The sequence below is a fragment of the Dromiciops gliroides genome, chromosome 6, assembly GCF_019393635.1.
Source record: "Dromiciops gliroides isolate mDroGli1 chromosome 6, mDroGli1.pri, whole genome shotgun sequence".
Taxonomy (NCBI): Eukaryota; Metazoa; Chordata; class Mammalia; order Microbiotheria; family Microbiotheriidae; genus Dromiciops; species Dromiciops gliroides.
In genome coordinates this window covers 12,383,298-12,407,318 of record NC_057866.1, presented here as the reverse complement: position 1 = coordinate 12,407,318, position 24,021 = coordinate 12,383,298, and the positions used below count along the sequence as shown (strand labels likewise).

At 51.9% G+C, this 24,021-nt stretch overlaps 5 protein-coding genes and 1 non-coding gene across 6 annotated transcripts; 3 read left to right on the top strand and 3 right to left on the bottom strand.

Annotated features, from left to right (window-relative positions):
- Positions 1-2,152: 2,152 nt before the first annotated feature.
- Positions 2,153-4,450, bottom strand: C6H11orf98 (chromosome 6 C11orf98 homolog). The gene is made up of 4 exons (XM_043969478.1): positions 4,299-4,450; positions 3,923-4,047; positions 3,003-3,100; positions 2,153-2,684 (listed from the first exon to the last, which is right to left on the bottom strand). The coding sequence occupies exons 1-4, from the start codon at positions 4,335-4,337 to the stop codon at positions 2,569-2,571; spliced, it is 378 nt and encodes a 125-aa protein (XP_043825413.1). The 5' UTR covers positions 4,338-4,450; the 3' UTR covers positions 2,153-2,568.
- A 93-nt stretch (positions 4,451-4,543) lies between these two features.
- Positions 4,544-5,959, top strand: CSKMT (citrate synthase lysine methyltransferase). The gene is made up of 3 exons (XM_043969477.1): positions 4,544-4,794; positions 4,873-5,194; positions 5,288-5,959. Exons 2-3 carry the CDS (start codon positions 5,137-5,139, stop codon positions 5,938-5,940), a joined length of 711 nt encoding a protein of 236 aa, XP_043825412.1. The 5' UTR covers positions 4,544-4,794; positions 4,873-5,136; the 3' UTR covers positions 5,941-5,959.
- Positions 4,621-4,769, top strand: LOC122733144. The gene has a single exon (XR_006353737.1). It is a non-coding gene; the product is annotated as a small nucleolar RNA SNORA57 (small nucleolar RNA).
- A 3,395-nt stretch (positions 5,960-9,354) lies between the features above and the next one.
- On the top strand, positions 9,355-10,218 carry LOC122732597 (ubiquinol-cytochrome-c reductase complex assembly factor 3). The gene is made up of 2 exons (XM_043972843.1): positions 9,355-9,553; positions 9,807-10,218. Exons 1-2 carry the CDS (start codon positions 9,434-9,436, stop codon positions 9,954-9,956), a joined length of 270 nt encoding a protein of 89 aa, XP_043828778.1. The 5' UTR covers positions 9,355-9,433; the 3' UTR covers positions 9,957-10,218.
- Positions 10,219-10,796: 578 nt separating this feature from the next.
- Positions 10,797-15,179, bottom strand: UBXN1 (UBX domain protein 1). Its single transcript, XM_043972841.1, has 10 exons — positions 14,688-15,179; positions 14,125-14,209; positions 13,699-13,752; positions 13,424-13,530; positions 13,239-13,308; positions 12,713-12,904; positions 12,555-12,606; positions 12,280-12,393; positions 11,091-11,283; positions 10,797-10,942 (listed from the first exon to the last, which is right to left on the bottom strand). Exons 2-10 carry the CDS (start codon positions 14,181-14,183, stop codon positions 10,893-10,895), a joined length of 891 nt encoding a protein of 296 aa, XP_043828776.1. The 5' UTR covers positions 14,184-14,209; positions 14,688-15,179; the 3' UTR covers positions 10,797-10,892.
- Positions 15,180-18,607: 3,428 nt separating this feature from the next.
- Positions 18,608-23,676, bottom strand: LRRN4CL (LRRN4 C-terminal like). The gene is made up of 2 exons (XM_043971333.1): positions 23,564-23,676; positions 18,608-20,021 (listed from the first exon to the last, which is right to left on the bottom strand). The coding sequence occupies exon 2, from the start codon at positions 19,995-19,997 to the stop codon at positions 19,245-19,247; it is 753 nt and encodes a 250-aa protein (XP_043827268.1). The 5' UTR covers positions 19,998-20,021; positions 23,564-23,676; the 3' UTR covers positions 18,608-19,244.
- Between the last annotated feature and the right edge of the window lie 345 nt (positions 23,677-24,021).

Sequence of the window (24,021 nt, the reverse complement as noted above, 5' to 3'; positions counted from 1 at the left end):
GACAATTTATTGAATAAAGAAACACAACAAAACCAACTCACTCACTTTTTTTTTCTTTTCTTTTTTTTTTTTTGGTAAGGCAATTGGGGTTAAGTGACTTGCCCAGGATCACACAGCTAGTAAGTGTTAAGTGTCTGAGATCAGATTTGAACTCAGGTCCTCCTGACTCCAGGGCCAGTGCTCTATCCACTGTGCCACCTAGCTGCCCCCAACTCACTCACTTTTAAAACTGAACACACGAAACAAAACTTGTTCAATTGTAACACCAGCTTCAGGAGTAAATGCCACAACTCTTTAAAAGTATCTTAGTTCCACATTAGGAAGGAAAGATAGGGGAAGGGAGAGAAGCTGGTATGTGATCACACATCATGGTTAGGGATGGGAAGGATTGAGAAGAAACAGCAAAGTCAGGAAGACCTGAATTTGATGATTAGACAAATCACCTAATCTCTCTCAGCCTCAATTTCTTCATCTGTAAAATGGAGTTGATAATAGCACCTACTTCATAGGGGAAGGTATAAAAGTGGCTTGGGGGAGGAGGTGGAGACCCAGCCTAGGCCAAGGAAGGAGAGAGTCATTATGTGAGTCCTGATAAGGAAACCCACCCCTTTCAAATGTTGCTTCTTTTCTTGGGATTCAGGTCAGATCACTTGTCCAGGGTGGTTAGTGTCTGATTAACTCATAGCTCCTTAACTACTCCCCTGGAATCCTTAGAAATCCTATCACTTAACAAAATTGTCGGTTAAGCATCTGGAGATGTGAACTGTATAACACTTGGTCCTTGTTCTCAAGAAACTGACCATTTAGTTGAGATCAGGCTGATACACAAACAACTGAAAAAGTGAAAACAGTAGTATACTTAAGGGGCAGGAGGGTGGATCGAGGAAGGGAAGGGAACAAGCATGTATTAAGCACCAACTTTGTGCCAAGCTTGAGGAATGTGGGGCAGGCTATGTGCAAGGTGAGTAGAGAAAGGGTTCAAGGGAGCTAAATGTTTCCTAGTGGAAGTGGGGCTTTGAAGGCTGGGTATGGCAATGTACAATGATTTGTCCCTGAGTGATGTAACTTGGCCTCATACTTCCCAAAACATTCCCATCTAATGCCACTTAGCATTTACACACCCCTTTAAGAAACCACTTTACAGATATTATCTCAATTTGTCAATTTTAACAACCCTGTGAGACAGGTGCTATTATTATCCTCAATTCACAGGTAAGTTGAAGGACATGGGTAAGTGACTTGCCCAGAGTTATTAAGAATATGAGGTGGGGCAGCTAGGTGGCTCAGTGGATAAAGCACTGGCCCTGGATTCAGGAGTACCTGAGTTCAAATCTAGCTTCAGACACTTGACACTTACTAGATGTGTGACCCTGGGCAAGTCACTTAACCCTCATTGCCCCACCCCCACCAAAAAAATATGAGGGAGAATTTGAACTCAGGTCTTCCTGACTCCATTCAGTACTCTAGCCCCTGAACCACCTTTTTTATTCTCTTCCTACCACTTTCCTTGATGTTAACAGCCATAGTCAGTTCACAGATGAGAACACTGAAAAAGAAGGGACTGACCCAGATCTCCTCACACTGAGGACCCTGGGAGGCTATTTTCAAGGCCCTTCAGTCACTCATAGCACACTCAGCAAACTGTCATTCAAAACACTGAATGTTCAGTCTTGGGAGCAGGGATTATGGAAGGGGTTGGCTGATGCTCGGAACCTGGGCTCTGTCTGTCCTTCCGGGTCCTTCCAACTGGTGCTGGACAAGGGCACCTGGGATGCTGTGGCCAGGGGTGGCCAAGCTAGGGCACAACAGATGCTGGTTCCCTCATGCAGTTCTCAGACGAGGACCCTGATGTTCGCTTGCCCTGCTTGGAGCAAGGAGCTGGCAGCAGATCGGTGACAGCACATGAGCTGGGGCCCTTCTGGGGACTCGGCTATTTTGCTTATTTGGTCCAGGCAGCTCAATAAGAACCAATCTTCCCCATTTTATTTGCGTTGCCCAGGGGCCAGCAGCGGTGCCTCTCCAGGTTCTGGATTTGGTTACCTGTACCAGGAACTCAAACCTGCTCTGTTCCCATTCCCATCCCCTCACTGGCTTTGCTCACCCAAACTTACCCCATCCCCCTCTTTCCACAGACTCATATGAACACTCCAGCCAGAATTCAAATGACTTTATTACAAATTCTTATCACTACTGAGCCACTGGCCTCCCTTCTTTCCTCCCTGGGAAACAGAAGAAACAGTATCTGACACTCCCCTCCCCCAGCAAAGGGAATTGGAGATCAGAGGCATGGGGTGGGGGGGGCGCCTTGGGGAAGGAAAGGTTGGGTATCTTTAGAAGCCTATGGTGGGAGGGGGGCACCTAGGAGACACAGAGCACCAGCCCTGGAATCAGGAGGACCTAAGTTTATATTTGGCCCGAGACACTCACTAGACATGTGACCCTGGGCAAGTCAGCTAACCCCAACTGCCTCCAAACATTTTAAAAAATAAAGCAGCAGCAGCCTATTGGTATGGGGCTCTGCCTCCTTATCCTATCTGAAGGGGTGGCCTCTTCTGAGGTTGCCTGGGCTCAGCTGTCGGGTTCTAGGTCTTCCATCTCCACATCCTGGATAACTCCAGGCTTCCTTTTCTTCTGCCGTCTAGGCTGTGCCTCAGTGGTCCTGCCTGGCTTCGGGGGGGCTTCCACTGATAGAGAAGTGGGGGGAAAGGTTAGACGGCAGAATGCCCTCGACTTCAACCCCTGCCCTCCACCCTCTTTTTTCTTTTCTTTCTTTCTTTTTTTTTTTTTGGCAGGGCAATGAGGGTTAAGTGACTTGCCCAGAGTCACACAGCTAGTACACGTCAAGTGTCTGAGGCTGGATTTGAACTCAGGTCCTCCTGAATCCAAGGCCAGTGCTTTATCCACTTCGACACCTAGCTGCCCCCCTCCACCCTCTTTTTTAAGAGGCCCCAGTCCTTTCCCTGCCCCCCCCTTCCAGCCCCCCCTCCCCCCATCCTCCTCACCCTCCATGGCAGCCTTCTCCTTCTGGGCATGCCTGATCTGTTGCAAAAGTTTCCTGCGCTTCTTCCCAGACAGGGTGATGTTGGCCCGGGCACTGGACCTAAGGGAAAAGATTATTGATTGTTCCAGTTGCTCCCCTTTCTAGAGGAAATCACTTTGCATTTTATGCATGTTTTGAATTTCCTTGTATAGATACATTATCCTCCACCCCCAAAGTAGGTAAGCCCTTTGAGGGCAGGGACTTTGTCCACTTTTGTCTCTGTATCTCTGGGACCCCCCCCCCAACAGAAGAGGCAATACTTCCTAATTGTTGTCTTTATTCTCAAAGGGCCTCCAGGTTTCTGGCCCAGCCCTTCCCTAGGTGGGGGTGCACAGGTGGCTTGGTCAGAATGAGCTCAGACCCCAGATGGGAGGGGGATAAGGACAGTGCCTCCCCTGCAGAAAAGGTTGGGGGAAGGGTCCAGCAAGATAATGTCGGCAGTTTAACGGGGCTGCCCATTTCAGAGGGACGGTGCGTAATTCTAGGATGACAGCCCTTAAGACCATCCACACCACCTCCACTCACTCACTCACTCCCCTCATCCACAAAGCCCTCATTGAGACCCCTGGGAGCTAAATGCTGAACTCGGCCTTAGAATGGCTCTTAGAAAGCTGACTATGGTGCTGAGAAATCCAACGCATCTCCTCCAGCCAGCCAAACTGCCCTCTCTGCTGCTCACACACCAGGTGCTCCTCCACCTCCCATCGCCTCGCCTTTGCACAGGCCGTCCCTTATGCCCGTAATGCCCGCCCCCCCAGAAAGGGTCTTCAAGGGAGAGCTCAGGGAGGCCATCTAAGGAGCAGAGGGACTAGGCGATCCTTGGAGATTGGGGGACGGGGAGTCAGTGGGAAAGTCCAGGGAGGGGGCCCTCTGGGGACTCACGCCCGCTTCTTGAGATGATGACGAGTAATGAGCCCCTCGTCCACCACCGCCCCGACCACCCGGTGCCGCCGCCGCCGCTCCCGACTCAGCACCCGGCGCCGCTTGAACAGTTTCTTTTTCAGCTCCTGTTAGGAGGGGAAGGACAGGGCAGCAGAATTAGGGGGAGATGGGGGGGGCGGTCTAGGGCCCAGCCCGAGGCAGCCCTCCCAGTTACCCCGCCGGAGGGGGCTGGGGAGGAGCAGCCGGGCCCCAGGGAGTCTGCGTGGGTGAGCCCGGTCGGGGGCCACGAGGCCGGCTTGGGTTAGGGGTAGGGGGCAGGGAAGGGGGGCCAAGCCCGGGCTGGCGAGGGGGCAGCAGGCGGGGCCCAAGCAGTCACCGTCCGCGGCCGGTTGATCTTCCCCCCGGGAGCCCCCATGGTCCGGGAACCGAGCTCAGCAAGGAAGCTCCTGCTTCCGAGGTTCCAACAACGCGTCTCACTGCGCCCCGCCCCTCCGGGAGGGGAGGCTCCACCCCCGATCAGAGACTGACCAATCAGGGGAAGGGGGCGGTACGCCGCCTCTGCCTATAAAATGGCGCAGGCCTCGCTTGTTTCCTCTTTCCTGCGGGAGAGCCGGTAAGTCTTCTTTTCCTCCGGTGGAGGGTGCTATTTGGTGTGTCCAAAGGGAGGGGGGCTCGGCCACGTGCTTCTCCACTTTCCGCCTCCATTTCTTGGCGGGGGCCGGGTGCTCGGTCCCGGCCCCCGTTATGTACGGAGGCAGAACAAAAGGACCCTGGTTCCCCCGGCGTCATGTCTTCGGTGCCGGCGGCTCCCCATCCGCCGGTTCTATCCTCATTCGCCGGGACAGCGTCCTCTTTGCGGAGCTGAGAGAGGGGTACGGGATCCAGCGGCCTTTCCCCACCGCTTCCCCCCCTTCATCCTCGGATGCTCATCTGCGGTATTTCTGTTGCAGGGCCTTGATCGCCGCCACCACTGGACCTGGAATCACCGAATCACTCCTTCCCCCCTTGGTCCTACTTATTTAATAAAGTCCACTCCCTGAGAACGGTCTGGGTCTGGCCTCAGTTCCTCGTTCCTTTCGAGGGGGGGAGGGGGAGGGGCGTGTTTGCCACTCTGCTCCGGGCTCCGAATTGGCCGCTGGCCGTGGTCCCGAGCCCTCCCCTACACCTGCCGGTATTGCATCCTTCTTCCGGGACTGACCCTGGCGACTTTCCCAATGGCCTTGCCGCGCAGACTTCTCCATGAAGTGACCAGGGCGAAGTGCTCCTGGGCCGGTAGGGATTTGGAGGTGGGGAATGCGGGAGGGAAGGAGGGGGTGCCCAGTGCGTGCCCTTGACGACTGCCCTCTCCCTGTCCTGACTGTGCAGGCTCCCTGGCTGATCCCAACCTCTGGGACCGGCTGCACGCCCAGGCGCTGCCCGGAAGTCCCCCTAACTTCGACTGGTTTTTTGGCTACGAAGAGGTTCAGGGGCTTCTCCTGCCGCTGCTGCAGAAAGGGGTTCCCCAGGGGCCAGCAGCGCCCCCTCTCAGGGTTCTGGATGTGGGCTGTGGGACCTCGGATTTGTGCCCGGGCCTCTACACCAAATGCCCCCTGCCCTTGAACGTGCTGGGGGTGGACTTTTCTCCCGTGGCTGTCTCCCGCATGAAGTACTTGCTGGAAGGCCACGGAGACTACCCTGGACTGCACCCCAGGCACCCTGCTTCCTGTCTGCGTTTCCTGCAGGCTGATGCTCGGAACCTGGGCGCTCTCTGTCCTTCTGGGTCCTTCCAACTGGTGCTAGACAAGGGCACCTGGGATGCCGTGGCCAGGGGTGGCCAAGCTGGGGCACAGCAGATGCTGTCAGAGTGTCTTCGGGTGCTGGCCCCCCAGGGCACCCTCGTGCAGTTCTCAGACGAGGACCCTGATGTTCGCTTGCCCTGCTTGGAGCAAGGAGCTGGCAGCAGATCGGTGACAGCACATGAGCTGGGGCCCTTCCGGGGAATCAGCTATTTTGCTTACTTGGTCCAGGCAGCTCAATAAAAACCAATCTTCCCCATTTTATTTGTGTATTATTAAGTTTGGGGGTGGGGGATAACTTCCCTCTGATTGTGGGTGGGGATGGGAAGCATAGGATCTTCTGTACTCTCCAGGTTGGACATATCCCTAGGTTTATGGCTGTGATGAAAGGGTTGGGGAGGAGAGGTACCCAGAAATGGGTCCATGATTCAGCAAATAAGGGAAGGAGTCTTAATTTCACTCACCAGAGATCCATGATGTTTCACTCTCCCCCCAGGTTTCTTCTTCTTCCTCTTGCTCCCAGTCAGATCCAGGATTGAGGGTTCTTAGAGGGGATCTGGGATCCAGAGGGCACCAAGCCCAGCCTGGGGTGGGAAAATGTTGACATTTCAGAGGTGTTTCCAAAGAAAGCCCTTTAACTTTGAATTATTCTCACTTTACAGTTGAGGGAAGAGGCTCAGATTACATTGAGTCTCAGTTCAGTTTCTGGGACAGGATTTGAGTCCATGTCTTCCTCTACTCTGCCATGCAGTGTTAAAGGAAATACCCGCTCCCCCATTATTGCCCCTATGGTTTCCCTCTTTCTCCCACCTAAATGATTGCTTCCTGGTCCTTCCCCTATCTCTAGGGCTCCCAAACCAACACTTTATTCACCTGATTCTTCATTCTGGTCCTGGAGAAAGGCCTCGTCCTCTTCACTGTCTGATAAGAGCAACTCCTCCGGGGGCCACCTGAGCTCACCACTTTCCACCTCGTTAATATCTGTGGCTTCCACTGTGATCGAGGGTGGATGGGGCTTTTGAGAAGAAACCTAAGGCAGGGCAGAAGCTGACTCAGAATCTGAAACAAAGGGAGACAGGGATGTGGAGGGGGACTAGGGCTTGTTGCACGTACCTCAATACCCTGGTCATCCCACAAGTTCTTGACCTGATTTGGAGGGTCTGGTTTCCAGGGAGAGCCAGGGCTATTACTGAGCCAAGATACTTCCTCCTCCTCACTGCTCCTAGGCAGGAAGGCCATTGCGACAGGGCAACAGTGAGATTCCTCCACCCAAAGATCTTCCTAAGGTGCTGTTGTCCCCCTCTGTCCCCAGACCCTTTATGCCCAGACTCCCACAGAAGGGGAGACTGACTTTGCCCCTGTAATCTCCTTTGGAAACTGGCCCCTTAATCGCATCTGAGGAAAGGAGGCTGACAAGCAGCAGGGAGATTATGGAGTCCCAGAGGGGGAGGGAAAATTGTGGAAGAGGCTTGGGGCTTGAAGGAGAGAGAGAGAAGGTTGAAAGCTATTTTCCCCTTTACCTGCCTGAGCACGTGGCTTGGGATACTTCTTGTGAGACCTTTACCATGAAATTGACCAGCTCCTCATGTTTTCTTTTACTGGGGTGGGGAGAGGTGGGGGAAGGGGATCTGAGGTCAAGTTGATATACTTAAGCCCAATCAGACCCTTGCAGAGACTAGAGATATAACTGTCAGACTTAATGATTAGATGGTAGGACTTGGGCAAATCCCTGTGCATTTCTAAACCAGCTTCCTCACATCTAGAATGGCAACACTAATATTTGTAATATACTCCCTGCTTCACAGGGTGGCTGTGAGACCAAGTATTGTGCAGACAAATTAATGGAACTGGAAAGACTTTAAGGACAATTAATCCAACCCATTCATTTTATAGACAAGCACCAGAAACATGGTCACCAAGCTGGGACTTCATTCCAGATCTCCCAACTCCTATCCAGAGGTCTTGAGAATCATAGAAAAATAGAACATTTTAGAGTTGAAAAAGATCACTGAGCACAAACCCCTCATTTGAAGCAAGCAGGCTGGCTTGCCTGAGACAAGGAAGCATATATATAGTGAGTGAAACCACCTCTTTTCAGACCCAGATGGAGATAGCCCAGGACCCTGAACCCAAAGCCCATTGAGAAAAGCCATGCAGGGGCAGCTAGGTGGCACAGTGGATAGAGCACCTGCTCTGGATTCAGGAGGACCTCAGTTCAAATCCGACCTCAGACACTTAACACTTACTAGCTGTGTGACCCTGGGCAAGTCACTTAACCCCAATTGTCTCACTAAAAAAAAAAAAGAAAGAAAGAGAAAAGCCATGCTTCCAGCCTAGTCGGTTGGAGGAGCAAGTCTCGTGGAGGTGCAGCCTGCAGGCAGAACCCAGAGAACAAAGTTCTTGGCACTGTCAAATTGTTCAACATCAGAAACTGATACTGTTACCAGTGGGCCATGGGACCTTTCCATCTGACTAGTAACTGAAACCTTCCATATGTGCTGTCTCACCCATTAGAATAGGAGTTCCTTAAAACCAAAGACTGCCTCTCTATTTATAACCCACAAAACAGCTTAGGGCTTTGCACATAGCGCTTAATACATGCTTTTTCATTCATAATAGCAGCCAGCATGTATGTAATACTTTAAGGTTTGCAAAGCATTGTACTATCCCATTTGATTTTCATTACAACCCTGTGCGGCAGATGCTGTCATTATTCACATTTTTTTTTAATCACTTTTTTTTTTTTTTGCGGGGCAGTGGGGGTTAAGTGACTTGCCCAGGGTCACACAGCTAATAAGTGTCAAGTGTCTGAGGCCAGATTTGAACTCAGGAACTCCTGAATCCAAGGCCGGCGCTTTATCCACTGCGCCACCTAGCCGCCCCCCATTATTCACATTTTTAAGAGGAGGAAACAGGCTGGGGGAGGATAGAAGTGATTCAGTGGAGAGCCAAGAGCACTTGTATGCGCCGATGGGGAGAGGAACACTCTTCACGATCACCACAATGATGCAAAAAGCACAATGACGGACACTCTGCAGGGGATGTAACCCGAACGTGATAATGAGGCATCTCTCGGGAGTGAGCGGTGGACACCAGGTGCAGATTAAATAAAGCACACATAACAATAGCAATGATAGCATTTATGTGGCGCCTAAGCGCTTTACGAATATAATCTCATTTGACATTGTCATGATTGTTCATGTGGACATCCAGATGATGGGCTGGACTCTCCAAACACATCCGGCAGTCCAAGTCTTCACGATTTTTTTCAAGGGAAGGTAACCGCGCGGGCACGGTCGGCTCCGGGCGAAGGGCAAAGCCAGCGCTCCGAAGACCCCAGGCGAGCGAGCATCCCGTAGACACGTTTGGGAGACTCGGCAATCTCCGTACCAGGCTGCCATGGCAACGAGCGCTCTTCCCGCTCTATCCCCGCAGGACTCGAGGAAGCAGGAGGAGGAGCCGGGGGAGGAGCTCTCAAGCCTCTCCCGGTGTCTCGTTCTGCCCCGCCCCCCCCCCCCCAGCCAATCCGCCCTCTTTAAAACTTCCTCCCAGGTGGCCGACTTCCGGTCTCCAGCCACCTCGTCTCGATGGTCCCGCCGTGGCCACTCTAGGCAGGAGTCCCCGCCCACAGACGACTGCGTCTCTCGTCTCTATGGCCGCTCGTCGGCCTCTCTAGGCGGCGGGTTCCGCCCCACTCCGCTCCGCTGGCCCCGTTCCTCCCGGACAGGCCGAGGAAATGGGGTCGCTGGGCAAGGCGCTGCAGGCGGCTGCGGTGCTGGCCTCGGGCGCGGGTTTGGGGACCTTCCTCTTCGTGCTGGTGACGCCGGGGGAGCAGCGGACGCGCGAGCTGCTCAAGGTGGGTTGTGCAGCGGCCAGAGAGCATTGAGGGAGGCGCGGGGGCCGGGGGACCCCCGGCGGCTGCGCGCACGCCCTGCGCTCCGGACCCTCCCGGGCAGGCGGGCGTGCCGAGCTTGCGGTCTCTCCGGGCAGCAGAGACGCGCCTGGATAAAGGGATGCTAACTGGGGTGGGGACAGCCGGGGGTCCGCGCTGCCTCCTGCCCACCACTCTCCACGGCCCCTGACCTGCCTCCTTCTTTGGCCCCGCCCAGGAGACACCAGAGAGGAACCCGCAGCACCGGAACGAGGCGACCGAAACCAAGAAACTGTGGATGGACACGCTCCGGGAGGCCGCAGAGACCCACGAGAATGTGGCCTGGAGGAAGAACTGGAACCGCCAGGCGGGCGGGCGGGAGGCCTGACACCCCTTCTTGGGGTCCCCCCCCACTTCCCCAGGGCCACTGAGGGCTGGGACCTACCCCCATGGCCGGTGGGCACCTCATCTCGTTCTGCAGTGTGGAATAAACCCTGGGCTCTCAAGTGACTTTCGGCGAGGGTCCTAAGGTGGGATCCATCTCCTCCCGCTGCTTGTTAGTTTCTGGCTTCACTCTGATCAAGTAAACGATGGGGGATGAGGGGGATGTACTTTCCTCCGCCCCCAGAATAAACCTTAACACCCCACAACCTCCAAGTCTCAGCAAGAACAATTGCAGCTGCTCTGTCCCATGGCCACAATGTGCCTGGCACTAGGTCACAAGTCTGGGAAAGCTGGAACTAGGTTCTAGTCCCACTCCCGGGAGGGTTTTTGGCTTGGAGATGATTGCTCTTCGAGGCCCCAACACTTCTCAGGATTGGGGGTCCCTTTATATATTTGCATGCTGAGCACAAACTGGGATGGGAAGGCAAGAGGAGGCACCTGGGATATTTAGCTGGATGGAGACGTGTATTGGAGAAGGATCCCTCAGAGTGATCTCCTTGGGACCTTCTAGCAAAGGCTGCCCCCCTACTACTTGTTGGTAGAGGAGGGACCCCTTCTGGTGTGGGTGAGCCATTAAGGTTCCTCTGGACTTAATTTTCTATGAGGAGCACTATAGGACAGACCCCAGGAACCAGGCCCAGACTGAAGAACTGGCTGGCATCTAACCCTTTTCAACAGCCAAGTAAAGTGGTGCTGGGCGGGCACAAGACACATTGATGAAAACCCATCTGAGAGACCTTGGGTCTCCTCCACCCTCCCAAGCCCCTCAGGAAGAAGCCTGACATACATGACTCAGGATTTGTTTATTAGGAAGTGGGTGTCAGTGCTCTGTGGGGTGGGGGGGAGTTTTGAGGGGAAAGGCGAGGAGGCTGAGACCCTTTCAACTGGCACACTTCTTGGCTACAATGAGGACAGCGGAAGGCACAAGTCCTGTAGGGGGGAGAAGAGAGGAGATTCAGGCAAACGGGATCTTCCCTCATAGCTCTCAAGACTCCACAGTTCCTAACATTCAGCACTGACAGCTCGATCCACTTCCAGCTGTGTCCTCCTCTATGCCACCACCTCATCAGTCCCATACCCAGCTCCTGCAGTGGTCTCTCCATATCAGCTTCAGAAAAGGCCCGCCGGGGGAAGCCACTGAGCAGCTGTACAGGGTCCTGGCCACTCCCTAGTTCCTCCCCTCGATGGAGCTCCACATAGAGTCTCACTGCAGCCAGCTGCTCTCTGGCCTTGAATGTCTGTGTCAGGGATGTCCCATCAGGCAGTCGAACCTGAAAGGGACAGAGAAAATGAAGTATTAGGTAAGGTACGGTATATAGGCTGACCTAAGAAAACAGCTAACATCTATATAGTGCTTTACAATGATCTCACTTGGTCCTCAGAAGTCTAGGAAGGGGGTACTATGATAAGTCCCATTTTACACATGAGGAAAGTGAGGCAAACAGGTTAAGTGACTTGCCCAGGGTCACAAAGCCAGTGAATGCTTGAGGCTGAATTCGATTCCAGGCCCAGTGCTCTATCCATTTCACAACCTGGCTGCCCCTAGTGGCTTCAATAAAAATAGTCACAAGAAAAGAACATGAGGCTATTTATTACCCAGGGTTCATCACAACCACTATCAAAAATGGTTAAGCTGGGGCAGCTAGGTGGCGCAGTGGATAGAGCACCGGCCCTGGAGTCAGGAGTACCTGAGTTCAAATCCGGCCTCGGACACTTAACACTTACTGGCTGTGTGACCCTGGGCAAGTCACTTAACCCCAATTGCTTCACTTAAAAAAAAAAAGTTTAAAAAAAATGGTTAAGCACCTTTCTTTGGCCGTGCTAGATGTTGTAAGTTAAAAAGGCCCATTCCCTGCTCTCAGGGAGGTTACAATAGCAAGAGAAATGAATCCTGAGAGGTGTAACAGACCAAAGCTAGGGAGCTGAGGTGCTAAAATACTGTAAGACAGTAAGCAGAGGTGAGATTGTGGGTGTTCAGTGTTCAAGATGAGGGTCAGATGCCTACTTCACCAATATGTTGTTAAAGGTCTCACTGAGAAGGGGAGGATTTCATTGGGGAAGGAAAAGAACAGATCCCAGAATGTGGGAGAGTGGGAAGAAGCTGTGGGGCAGTGGAAGCAGCACCTCCAGATGGCTCTTGGCTTGGAGAAAGGCCCTGAGCCACTCCAGAGTCTGTCTGTCTGTCTGTCTGTCTGTCTGTCTGTCTGTCTGTCTGTCTGTCTGTCTGTCTCTCTCTCTCTCTCTCACACACACACACACACACACACCTGGATTCGACATTGATCATACTCTCGCTTGGTGGGAGGCTCCTGGCTGGGAGAAGAAGGAACAGGGGCTGGCTCCGTTGTAGGGGAGGACATCTGTGATCCGGTGCCACCAAACTAGGAAGGAGGGAAAACAGCTAAGGATCCACCCTTAATCCACAGCTCCCTCCCACACCCACCTTTTTAAGTCCTCTACAAGGTGGAGTTAAGAGGATTTCACATAACTGACCCTACCCTAAGTAGGCTCCCTCAGCTGAAGTTTCTCCCAAGTAACCCACCTTCTTGGCTCTCTCTACTTTATCCCTCTCAATCTTCTCCCGGACTCGCTGTCTGGAATGGAGCAGAAGATGCAGAAGGTGGAGAATCACAATGGTGAGTGCTGGAGACCTCCTGCCAGCCGTTCTTCCCGCCCTCCACCGTCCCTCAGACCCCTGACCTGGCCGCTGTCTCTTCAGCCTTCTCCCTTCTCCGCTCCTCAGCTGCCCGGCGCATCTCGTCTTCCTGTAGCCGTTGCCGTGCGGCCGAGAGTTCCTGGCCCTGCCGTCTCCGTCGCCTCTCCCGCTCTACTGCTTCTCGTTGCTCCCTTTCTCCTCGTTCCTTCTGCTTCTGGGCCACCAGCTCCAGCATCCTGGATTAGAGATAGACAAGAGGGAAAGAATGGTGGCAACTGCCATTGGAATGGGGAGACTTTGATCTGATGGTGATTTGGAGAAACAAGAAAAGGAGATGTTTCCCCACCTCAAACAGTTATTAATGCCTACTGTGTGCACAACACAGAAGATGTGCTAAGTGAGACATGCCTCTGCTCACCAGGCGTGGGCCACACACACCAACAACAGAAAATGGACTAGCAGAGAGGCTTGAGCCACCAAACAAAATGGGGCAAACTTCCGCTAGGCCCTGCCTTAGGGAGAAGAGCGGGCGCTCTATCAGGAAGAGGGAAAGGCCCCTGAGGTACTAACCTCTTGGTCTGTTCTCGCTTCTCCTCTTCACTCAGAGGTGGCTTCTCTTCCACCCTCGCTGACCCAGGCCCTGTGAAGGTGACCCAAATCATGTCTCTAACCGTGGTGGCCTTGCCAGATGTTCCCCAGGCCCCATCCCTTCCCTAATTAGGTGCCACGCCTCCACCTAGTCCTTTGGTTCTGACCTTCAGGGCTGCCTCCCCGATAGGAGGGGGGTTCATGCCCCAAGGAGTGTCCCAGGGGGGAAGCTGGGGGCTCATCCACATCCGGGTCACCTTCATGTTCCATCAACCTAGATGAGTGGGGCGACCCAGTGAGCCGGGGCCTGGTTGGAGGCCAGAGTCCTGAGCTTGGTTTCTCTGCCCACCATCAGCCTTTCCTTAGACACCTCCCCACACCCCCAGGCCTTGGCCTCCCCTTGATGCCAGCTCACCCACCCCTGGCCTCCCTCTCCTCTCACCAGTCCATCGCAGACTCGATGCCCTGGTTCCCTGTGAGAGCCAGAGCCTTCTCCCTGGGGACAAAAACCGGGGTGAGGAGGGATGGGGAGGGGGCTCTTCTGGGGCTGGGGCAGGGGAATGGACTTTAGGTCCATCAAGGATCCCGGAGCCCTGGGGGGCCGCCCCTGGCAGTGGGTGCAGAGGAGGCCCCCCGAGGTGACGGTCGCTGTCACCTCTACCAGGGCTCAGAGGGCAGGGCCACCCTCAGCTGCAGATGGCCTGGGGACCGGAAAGGCGGGCTCTGTAAGGGGGACCCCAGAAGGGTGGGGCGGGGTAAGGGCGTGTAGGTGGACGCTCGGGGTCTCCCACGGGGAAGGGTCCCAAAAGCCGGGGGAGGGGCTGGGGACACGGGTGCCGCGCGCCCTCGCGGGGGCGGGTTCCCTTACGCGCGCCCCCGCGGGAAGCCCATCTCGATGAGACTCTCCAGAGCCGTCCGCTCCGCCATGGCGCCGCCTCCGCCTCCACCGGGACCTGGGGGGAGGGGAAGGAAGGGGTGGGGGCGGGGTCAGGGCGGCGGCCACGCGCACCTCCCCTCCTTTCCCGGAAGGAGGCGGAGCAAAGAACGAGCCGCCCGCGCGCCCGCCTGGCCTCCGCCTCCTTACTCTTCCTCGCTTGGGACCACGTGCCCGTTCGCGCCTGCGCGCATCCGGAAAAGTAGGAGGCGGGGCCAGGTTATGCACCACCTCCCCTCCCCCCCCATCCCACGCCAGACTGAGCTGAGCGCGCCTCCGGGCCCGTGGAGAGGGCGAGGTCGGGACCGAGGTGTGCACCTCCTCTCTATTCACTCTTCTTCCGAACCCGCGGCCACGGGCCTTATCGGGGGCCTTATCCTCGTTGCCGGCGTCTCCCTGCCCTCCCCAGCCCCAGGGCATGAGCCCGTTCCGGGTTGCGTGCGCCTCCCCGAGCCCCCTCCCACACCCTCCCCGGTCCGTGGGTCGCTCGCCCTCACCCAGACTCGGCAGTTCCGGATACGCTGGGCGCTGGTGCGGGGCACCGGGAGGGGCCGAGAGTGGCCGAGGGGTGGAGGAAACCGAAGAATCGGAAGTGCCGGTGTTTGTATCACGTGGTTGCTCTGAGGCGGGGCGTTCTACGGAAGCTGCTGAGGGACAAGGCAGAGAGAGCTTCGCTTTTCAAGGGCATGTGGTCGCGTTGCTAGGAAGGGGCGGAGTTCCTCCTGGTTTCCTAGGCAACCCCTCCCGCATCTCAGATCTTCGGCCCCGGGAGTGAAGCTCTTATAGATAGAAAAGCCAGGAGAGACCTTTCGATGGCCGACTCCCGCGAGTGGCCGAGGAAGAAACTGAGGTTCAGAGAGGGGAGGGACAGGCCAGGTGTCACGCAGCCGGGTCTGGCACGCAGACCTCCATCTTTACTCGGTCTTGCCATCCCCCACAAACACTCCCCCTCCCCCTCTCCCTCGGTGTTCATGAGCTCTCAAACTCCCTCCTGATCAGTCTGTTGCCATTCCTCCTCTCCTTCAGCGCTGCTGGCCCAAACCTTGTGGTTCTTCAGCCTCACCCCCAATCAGTGAACATTAAGTACCTACTATGTGCAAGGCACTGTGCCAAGTGCTGGGATACAAAAAGAGGCAAAAGACAAGTACCTGCCCTCCAGCTTACAATCTAATGGCAGAGACAACATGCAAACAAAAATATACACAGCGAGCTTTATACAGGATATAAGAGAAATAACAGAGGAGACGAATTAAATTAAAAGAGGTTGGGAAAAGCTTCCTGTAGCAGGTGGGAATTTAGTTGGGACTTAAAGGAAGCCAGTTAGGTCTGTGGTTGGAGCAGAGGGAGAGCTTTCCTGTCCCCCTTAGTGAGTTCTTTCCTGGGCCCTCACCCCTTCCCCCTCTGGAATCAGTACTTTTTAGTCCTTTGTCCCTTTGTCCTGTCCAATTGTTGCCCTGCCTGGGATCCTACTGACCTGCTGAGGAACAGGGTGGGAGCAAACCCCCAAACCGTTCTGACTGGATCCACTAATCTCAGCTGGGCCCTGGCCCTAGCAGTTCAATCCTTGTCCACCTCCCTAATTGACTCCCTATCCCACTCATCACAGTGCTATTCCAAACCTGCCATGGCTCCCCTTCTTCCCACCCTTTCAGCTAACAACCTTGCCTTCTAGTTGGATGCAATAGAGGCCATTTGTTAAGAGCTCCCAGAGGCCTTCTGCCACCCTCTCTTCCTTCACCTATTACATGAGAAATGGCCCTTCTGCTTTCCAGGGCAAACCCCTTTATGGGCACAAGTGGTGCCATTCTATCATCTCCACATGGCTGCCCCTTCTGTTAGCCCCCTTCTCCCTTCATTTTCTCCTTGTCTCCTCACTGCTTCCCTACTGCTTATAAACATAGCCAGATCTCCCCCTTCCTCTACTAAAGGTCTATGCTTCCCTGTTAACTAGTCTTCCATATCTCTTCTCTCTTTTCTGGCTACACTTCTTGAATCTATGACCAGTGCCCCTTCTTCCTTTTTTCTTTGTTCCTAACTTTCTTCGGTCTGGTTTCTGAGCTCATCATTCAACTGAAACCCCTCTCTAGAGTGACCAGTGATCTCTTCATTGCCAACGAATTGCCTTCTCTCAGTCCTCAGCAACCCTTGAAAATGGTCCATCACCCTCTTTTCCTTGACATTCTTGTCTCTGACACTGCTTTCTTCTGGTTTTCCTCCTGTCTATTGGACCTGCCCTTTTCATTCTTTCTAGCACACTTACTAACCCCAGCCCTTCCTCTGTCCTGTTTCACTTGGTGATCTCATCAGCTCTCTGGAGTCAGGGATCATCTCTGTGCAGATGTTTCTCAGATCTGTCTGGCACTAACCTCTCCTCCAAACTCTAGTCTCACGTCTCCCACTGCCCATTGGATAGCTCAGACTGGAATGTCTTGTAGCCATCTTGAACTCATCATGTTCAAAACTGAACTCGTTATATTTCTTCCCAAACCTTTTCCCCTTCCTCATTTCTTCATTACTGTCCAGGGTATCATCATTCTCCCTGTCTTCCCAGGTTCCCAGCCTAGGTGGCATCCTCAACACCTCACTTTCCCCCTTCCCATATCCAATCCATTGCCAGGATTGACGGCTTCCACTGCCATAAAACCTTTTCTACCACCTACCCCCTTCTTTCCTCTGACCCTGCCCCCACCCCAGCAAAACCCCTCTTTATCTCAAGCCTGGATTGTGACAATGGTTGCCGGTGGGTCTGCCCACTTCAGTCTGTCCTCCACTCAGCTGTCAAATTGAGGCAAGTCTAAAAGGACAGGCAAAGGGGCCGCTAGGTGGCGCAGTGGATAGAGCACTGGCCCTGGAGTCAGGAGGACCTGAGTTCAAATCTGATCTCAGATACTTTACACTTACTAGCTGTGTGACCCTGGGCAAGTCACTTAATCCTCATTGCCCCGCAAAACAAGAAAAAAGAAAAGTCCCAGGAGATGATAGAGAGTCACTGGAGTTTATTTAATATGGAAATGATGGGGCAGCTAGATGGCGCAGTGGATAGAGCACTGGCCCTGGAGTCAGGAGGACCCGAGTTAAAATCCGGCCTCAGACACTGGACACTTACTAACTTCTTTCCATTTTGGGCAAGTCACTTAACCCCTCAAAAAAAAATCTCACCCCCTCAAAAAAAAAAAAACACCTAAACAAACAAACAAAAAAGATTTGGCTTAATCATCTAAAAGGACCATGTGTGACCATGTCACACAGACACACCTCCCCATTCACTAAACTGGCTCTCTGTTACCTCCAGAAGGAAATCTAGACGCTTCCATTTTCCTTTTCAAGCTCTCTATAACTTGGCTCTTGCTTGTTTCCAGTCTTCTTGTGCCTTTTTGGCCCCTCCTCCATCTTCCCGGGGTTCTTTTAGCCAGTAGCTTCATTGGCTTCTGCCATTATTGTTGGCACAGGATACTCCAGACTCTGGTCTTCTTCACTGACTGGGCCTATCTCTGTGCTCATCTCCCTTTCTTCACTATTACAAAAAGCCTTTCTCAGTTATCTTTAATCTCAGTGCCTTGGCTTGTTGATTGTGTGCAATCTATGCTGTCTGTATCTTGTTTGAACAGGGTTGCTTGCATGTTATCTTTCCTGTTAGACTATGAGCTCCTTGAGGACAGGGACTGTTTATCTTTTTCTTTTTTCTTTTTTTTTTTGCAGGGCAATGAGGGTTAAGTGACTTGCCCAGGGTCACACACCTAGTAAGTGTCAAGTGTGTGAGGCCATATTTGAACTCAGATCCTTCTGAATACAGGGTTAGTGCTTTATCCACTGCGCCACCTAGCTGCCGGGAAGGGGTTTTGTTTGTCTGGAGGGGTTTTTGTATTGCTAGCGCTTAGCAGTGCCTGCAACCTAGTACTCAGTTGCACTTAGTGTTTGTTGACTTGCCTTCTGCCTTTCATCTACAGCGGGGCCACAGAGCCAGAGGGAGCTGGTAAGCACGTGTCTGGGCCTGTGCTGGTGGCTCCTGAGCTCTGTCCACAGCCCCAGTGGCCTTGCCTCCCCAACATCTGCTCTCTGAAGCCTCCAGGGACTTGAGTCAGAGGCTAAGAGGGCTCCACCCATGTACACATTTCCTGAGGAATGACAACTAGAATTTCAGGTCATAGAATGTCATAGAATGTCAGGGCTGGGAAGGGAAATTAGAGGCCCTCCCCTCCAATCTCCTCATTCTCCAGATAGGGTTGAGTAGAACCAGTAGGCAGCCAGGCTAGGTTTTAAATCCAGTGCAGGACAACACAGCCTGGACCATAAAGATTGGAGAAGGGAACAGAAAGGGGAGAGGGGCATGGAACCACAGGCTACAAAACGAGAGAGGGCTATGGAGCAGAAGTCTAGATCCAGTAGCTGAACCGGCTCCTGTCTTGAAAATATTGGGAGCAGAAAATTAACTTTTTCCTGTTTGGAGACAGCCCACCTCCCAAAATGGAAAGAACAGGGCATTTGGATTCAGGGGGATGGAGCTCATTTCCATGTTCAGACACTTTGCAAGTCTCCTGGGGAGGGGCATAGGTAGATGGCTGGGGGCAAGTCCCTTCCCCTCCTCAGACCTGTTTGTCCATCTCTTAAATGGGGAGAAGTGTCTTAGCACCAGCGGCCTCAGCCAGTCCACTCTCTGGATGCCCCCACCCTGGCACAGCTCCAAGAAGGGGTTTCCTCCCTCTCGCCAGGTCCCCATCCACCCTATCCATGCTCACACAAAAGTCTGGGCTCCATCACATGGATTTATTTGTCAGCAAAAAGCAAAGACGGTAGTCTTTGAAGAAAAGAAGAAGAAAAGAAGCAAAGTCTTCTCTCTTCAGGATTAATCTAAAGAAGGAGGCCAGTCACATCCAGCAATCCCAGGCTCTTAGCCCTTGGGGGGGGGGGCACAACGTGAGGAACTCCGCCCTGGGGCGTGGGGTTTGGTACCCTTCCCTCAGGAGGGAGCTCCCTCCTTCACTAGGCCCAGTGCAAGTCAGGTCACCCACCCTGTTTTTTTCTGTCCATGGTTCTTAAGCTAGTGGGGATCGCATTTAAAGGTCCTCCCTGGCTCTGGAAGCAGCTGCAGCTCTGGGCTGGTGGGGGCAACCCCAGCGCTCCCGGAGACAGAAATGCCACAGCAAGGCTGCAGAGCTTATGCAGACCAAGGCTATCCCCATCCCCACAGCCACATGTACCAGGGTCCGGGGTCTGGGGGGGATGGAAAGATAGCGGCACGGTCCAAATAAAGGAAAGGCGGTAGGCAGGGGAGCCTCGTCTGCATCCAAGGCTCCCTCAAGTGCCTCCGGAACAGAACTTTTCCCAGCGTCATTCGAGGCCACCACGCAGAGGACATAAGCTTCTCCAGGCTGCAGTCCTTGCAGCTCTGCCCTCCGGACGGTGCTGTTGAACAGAGCAGGAGGGCGGGCTCTGACAGGAGTACCTGCTTCCCAGAGGCGAAGCCGATATTCATCCACAGGGGAAGAGGGAGCACACCAGTGGACTGCTGCCCGGCCCTGGTCTGCCCAGATATGCACTTCTCCAAGACGGGGAGGGTCTGGAGGCTGGTGGGGACTGGAGGTAGCCGGGCAGAGGCAGGCTGCACCATCAGGGCCCTGGAGTTCTTTACAGGGCACTTGCAAATGTCGGCATCGGTCGTAATCGCAGAGACCAATCTTAGGAGGGGGGGTCTTCTCTCCCTCCTCCTCCTCCTCTTCCTCATAGTCCTCTGAAGAGGAAGACCAAGCCAGGTGTGGTAAAAAGAAGACAACAGCCAGAAACTTCAGGAAACAGGCTAAATTCAGCATGGTCAAAAAGGAACTCCGTTAACCCTGCAAGAAGAGAGAGTAAGAAATACCCCATTAAAAAGAATTGTAGAGCAGGGGCAGCTAGGTGGCACAGTGGATAAAAGCACCGGCCTTGGATTCAGGAGTACCTCGTTCAAATCCAGCCTCAGACACTTGACACTTACTAGCTGTGTGACCCTGGGCAAGTCACTTAACCCTCATTGCCCCGCAAAAAAAAAAAAAAATTGTAGACAGTATAAAATACCTAGGGGTACACTCACTCCCCCTTAAAACCTAGGAACCATATGAACAAAATTATAAAAAACTTTTTATACAAATAAAATCAGATTTAAATAATTGGAGAAATATTCATCATTCATGGAGAGGCAGGACCAGTGTAATAAAAATGACAATCTTACCTAAATTAATCTATTGAATGCCATTCAATTAAATTAAATTGCCAAAAAAATAACCAAACTCATTTGGAAGAACAAAAGGCCAAGAATATGAAAGGAACTAATAAAAATGTAAAGGAAGGAGATGTAGCAAAACCAGATGTTAAGTTAATTGTCAAAACTATCTTATACAGGCTAAGAAATAGAAAGGTAGATCAATGGCCCAGCGTAGTCATACAATATACAGCAGTAAATGACTATAGTAACCTCCTATTTGACAAGTGTAAAGACTTAAGTTTGGGGGCTAAGAATTTACTACTCGTTAAAAATTGTTGGGAAAACTGGAAAACAGTTTGACAGAAATTGGATATGGACCAAGATCTTACACCATTTACTAAGATAAGGTCAAAACAGATACATAACCTAGGTATAAAGGAAGCTATTACAAGAAAATTAGAAGAACATGGAGTGGGCAGCTAGGTGATGTAGTGGATAGAGCACTGGCCCTGGATTCAGGAGTACCTGAGTTCAAATCCAACCTCAGACATTTAACACTTACTAGCTGTGTGACCCTGGGCAAGTCACTTAACCCCAATTGCCCTGCAAAAAAAAAGAAGAAGAAGAACATGGAGCACATTACCTATCGGACTTTTGGATAGAGAACTTGTGAATAAGCAAGAGAGAGAGCACATTGTGAAGTGTAAAATGGATCATTTCAATTACATTAAATTTAAAATTTTGTTGTACAAACAAAGCCAATATAGCCAAGATCAGAAAGAAAGAAGAAAATTGGGGAGGAAATTTTATAGACAGCTTCTCAGATAAAGGTCTCATGTCTCAAATATATAAAGAACTTTGTCAGATTTAGAAGAATGCCAGTCATTTTCCAATTGATAGTCAAAGGATATGAACAGGCAGTTTTCCGATACAAAAATCAAAACAATTTATAGTCACGTACAAATGCTCTAAATTATTATTGATTAGAGAAGTGCAAATTAAAACAACTTTGAGATAACACTTTACACCTATCAGATTAGCTAAAATGATAGAGGGGAAAGAGACAAATGATGGAGGGGATGTGGAAAATAGGGATATTAGTTCACTCCTGGTGGAACTGTGAACTAATCCAGTCGTTTTGTAGAGCAACCAAATTATGCCCAAAGAATTGTTAAACTGCCTTTACCCTTTGATCCTGCAACACCACTATTAGGTCTGTTTCCCAAGATGATTAGGGAAAAAAGAAAAGAACCTATATGTTCTAGAATATTTATTAGCTCTCTCTGTGGTGGCAAGAACTGGAAATTGTGGGGACGTCCATGAATTGGGGAATGGCTCCATAAGTTGTGGTATATGATTGTGATGGAATACTGCTCTGTAACAAGAAAGTATGAGTTTGTTGAATTTAGAAAACCATGGGGGGCAGCTAGATGGCGCAGTGGATAGAACACCGGCCCTGCAGTCAGGAGTACCTGAGTTCAAATCCAGCCTCAGACCCTTAACACTTACTAGCTGTGTGACCCTGGGCAAGTCACTTAACCCCAATTGCCTCACTAAAAAAAAAAAAAGAAAAAGAAAAAGAAAGAAGAAAACCATGGAAAGGCTTGCATGAAATAATGAAGAGCGAAATGAGCGGAACCAAGAGAGCGCTGTATATAGTAACAGCAATTTTGTGTTTTGTTCTGTTTTGTTTTTTGCTGGGCAATGGGGGTTAAGTGACCTGCCCAGGGTCACACAGCTAGTAAGTCAAGTGTCTGAGGCCAGATTTGAACTCAGGTACTCCTGAATCCAAGGCCGGTGCTTTATCCACTACGACACCTAGCTGCCCCAGCAATTTTGTTTTAAGAACAACTTTGAGTGACTAAGTCATTTTGAGTGTTATAAATACCCCAATTAACTACAGAGGACTTAGGAAGGAGGGTGCTATCTATCTGCCTCCAGAGAACAGATCAGGGGAATTAGTATGTTTCCTATGGTTTTACATACGTACATATTTGTGTCTAATGGTAGCCATCTGTAGGGCTGGGGAGGGAAAAAAGTGTACAGCAGAGGATAAAAGAAAATGTGGAAGGAAGCCTAGAAAGTGGAGCAGCTTTTGAAAACAAGCAGTTCTTTATATAGTGGGGGGGGGGGAGTCGTGTTTAAGTAAACTGTATGATATGTCAATTCATGGTTTTACAGTCAATCCTCCTTTAGGTTGTGCTGTGTACATGGAAATGGTCCCTTTTTTGTCTTTATATATTTAAGTGCAAAATGAATAAAAAGAAAACAAAACCAAAAAAAGGTAATCAATTAGAACTGTCCCTTTCCCAGTGTCTTATTGGGCAGATAAAAGCCATGTGAGGATAGGTGAACAGAGGAATTTTTTAATGAGAGGCAGCAAAAGATTAACTGAAAAGGGTCCCAGAGATCTCTCTTCTTTCTCCCCTCTCTTCTCTCATTCTCCCTCCCTCTCTCATTCGTCCTCTTCTCTCTCCCTCTCATTCTCTCTCCTCTCTCCCCTCGATTCTCTTCTCTCCCTCTCCCTCTCCCCCCTCCCTCCCTCCCTTCCTCTCTCTCTCTCTCTCTCTCTCTCTCTCTCTCTCTCTCTCTCTCTCTCTCACACACACACACACACACACACACACACACACACATCAGGCTGAAGCCAACATTAGCCAGAGCTGTCTTTAGCTGTGTACTAACTGACTTGACAGAATTTCATAGGATCCAGCACTGAGGAGGACATCACCTACACTTTTTTTTTGTCACCTACACTTAATAGGGATATTAATAAGAATCAGGATTTGAACTTAGAACTTGTCTCCCAATCCAAGGTTCTCTCCACTATGGTAGGCTGCCTTTCTATATAACATGGAGATAAAACAGTGAAATTTAGGTTGCTAGGAACTTTCCAGGGTTCTGGGCAGCTAGCTGGACTCCAAGACTGAAGTCAGGAAGACCTGAGTTCAAATTCAGCCTCAAACCCTGACCTTGTGAACCCGAGCAAGTCACTTACCCGTTTGCCTCAGTTTCCTCATCTGTAAAATGAGCTGAAGGAAATGGCAAACTGCTCCAGTATCTTTGCCAAGAAAACCCCAGATGGGGTCTGGAAGACTCAGAGGTGACTGAACAACAAAGGAACCTTTGGAATCCCCCAGTCCAGCCATTGGCTCTCACCTCCAGTACTTCCAACACCACCCAGCTCTCACTCACCATCTAGTAGTTCTGGAAGAGGGACGAGGCGTTTCTGCGATCGGGGGTGGGGGCTCTCCTAACAGCGCTGGGGGTGAATCTCAATGGCCGTCAAGCTCCACTGCCTGATTTTGTCAAGAGGCTCCAATTTTATAAACCTCAGCAGTGATGTCACTATCTGCCCCCCCCACCCCCATCTGTGGTCCTGTGTCAGCCAAGAGAAGGGCTGGTCCCACCACAGGGGCTGAGTCACGGGACTAGGGATGGGGAAAACCACATTCATCTGGCTCAGCTGGAGGCCAGGCTTCCAGGGTCCTGGAAAGGGAGTGGAACATGGATAGCAGCCAGAGACTTGAGAGTGGAATGTGCTATGCATGTGGAGTCCTCGAGTTTCTGTGTACACGGCACATCTGTGTGATGGCCCAACGGGAGGTTTCTGGGGCCTCCATCGGTGGGTCTAGGGCTCAGATAGGATGCCT

Bases quoted from the DNA above. Each gene is read 5' to 3' on its own strand.
- LOC122732597 (XM_043972843.1), top strand. From the start codon at position 9,434: ATGGGGTCGCTGGGCAAGGCGCTGCAGGCGGCTGCGGTGCTGGCCTCG. The intron at 9,554-9,806 runs GTGGGTTGTGCA...GGCCCCGCCCAG, and splicing joins GGACGCGCGAGCTGCTCAAG to GAGACACCAGAGAGGAACCC.
- CSKMT (XM_043969477.1), top strand. From the start codon at position 5,137: ATGGCCTTGCCGCGCAGACTTCTCCATGAAGTGACCAGGGCGAAGTGC. The intron at 5,195-5,287 runs GTAGGGATTTGG...CTGACTGTGCAG, and splicing joins GGCGAAGTGCTCCTGGGCCG to GCTCCCTGGCTGATCCCAAC.
- UBXN1 (XM_043972841.1), bottom strand. From the start codon at position 14,183: ATGGCGGAGCGGACGGCTCTGGAGAGTCTCATCGAGATGGGCTTCCCG. The intron at 13,531-13,698 runs GTGAGAGGAGAG...CCACTCATCTAG, and splicing joins ATCGAGTCTGCGATGGACTG to GTTGATGGAACATGAAGGTG. The intron at 11,284-12,279 runs GTGTGTGTGTGT...TGTCCCTTTCAG, and splicing joins ATGATCAATGTCGAATCCAG to GTTCGACTGCCTGATGGGAC.
- LRRN4CL (XM_043971333.1), bottom strand. From the start codon at position 19,997: ATGCTGAATTTAGCCTGTTTCCTGAAGTTTCTGGCTGTTGTCTTCTTT.
- C6H11orf98 (XM_043969478.1), bottom strand. From the start codon at position 4,337: ATGGGGGCTCCCGGGGGGAAGATCAACCGGCCGCGGACG. The intron at 4,048-4,298 runs GTGACTGCTTGG...CCCTCCTAACAG, and splicing joins AGATCAACCGGCCGCGGACG to GAGCTGAAAAAGAAACTGTT. The intron at 2,685-3,002 runs GTGAGGAGGATG...CTTCTCTATCAG, and splicing joins GGAGAAGGCTGCCATGGAGG to TGGAAGCCCCCCCGAAGCCA.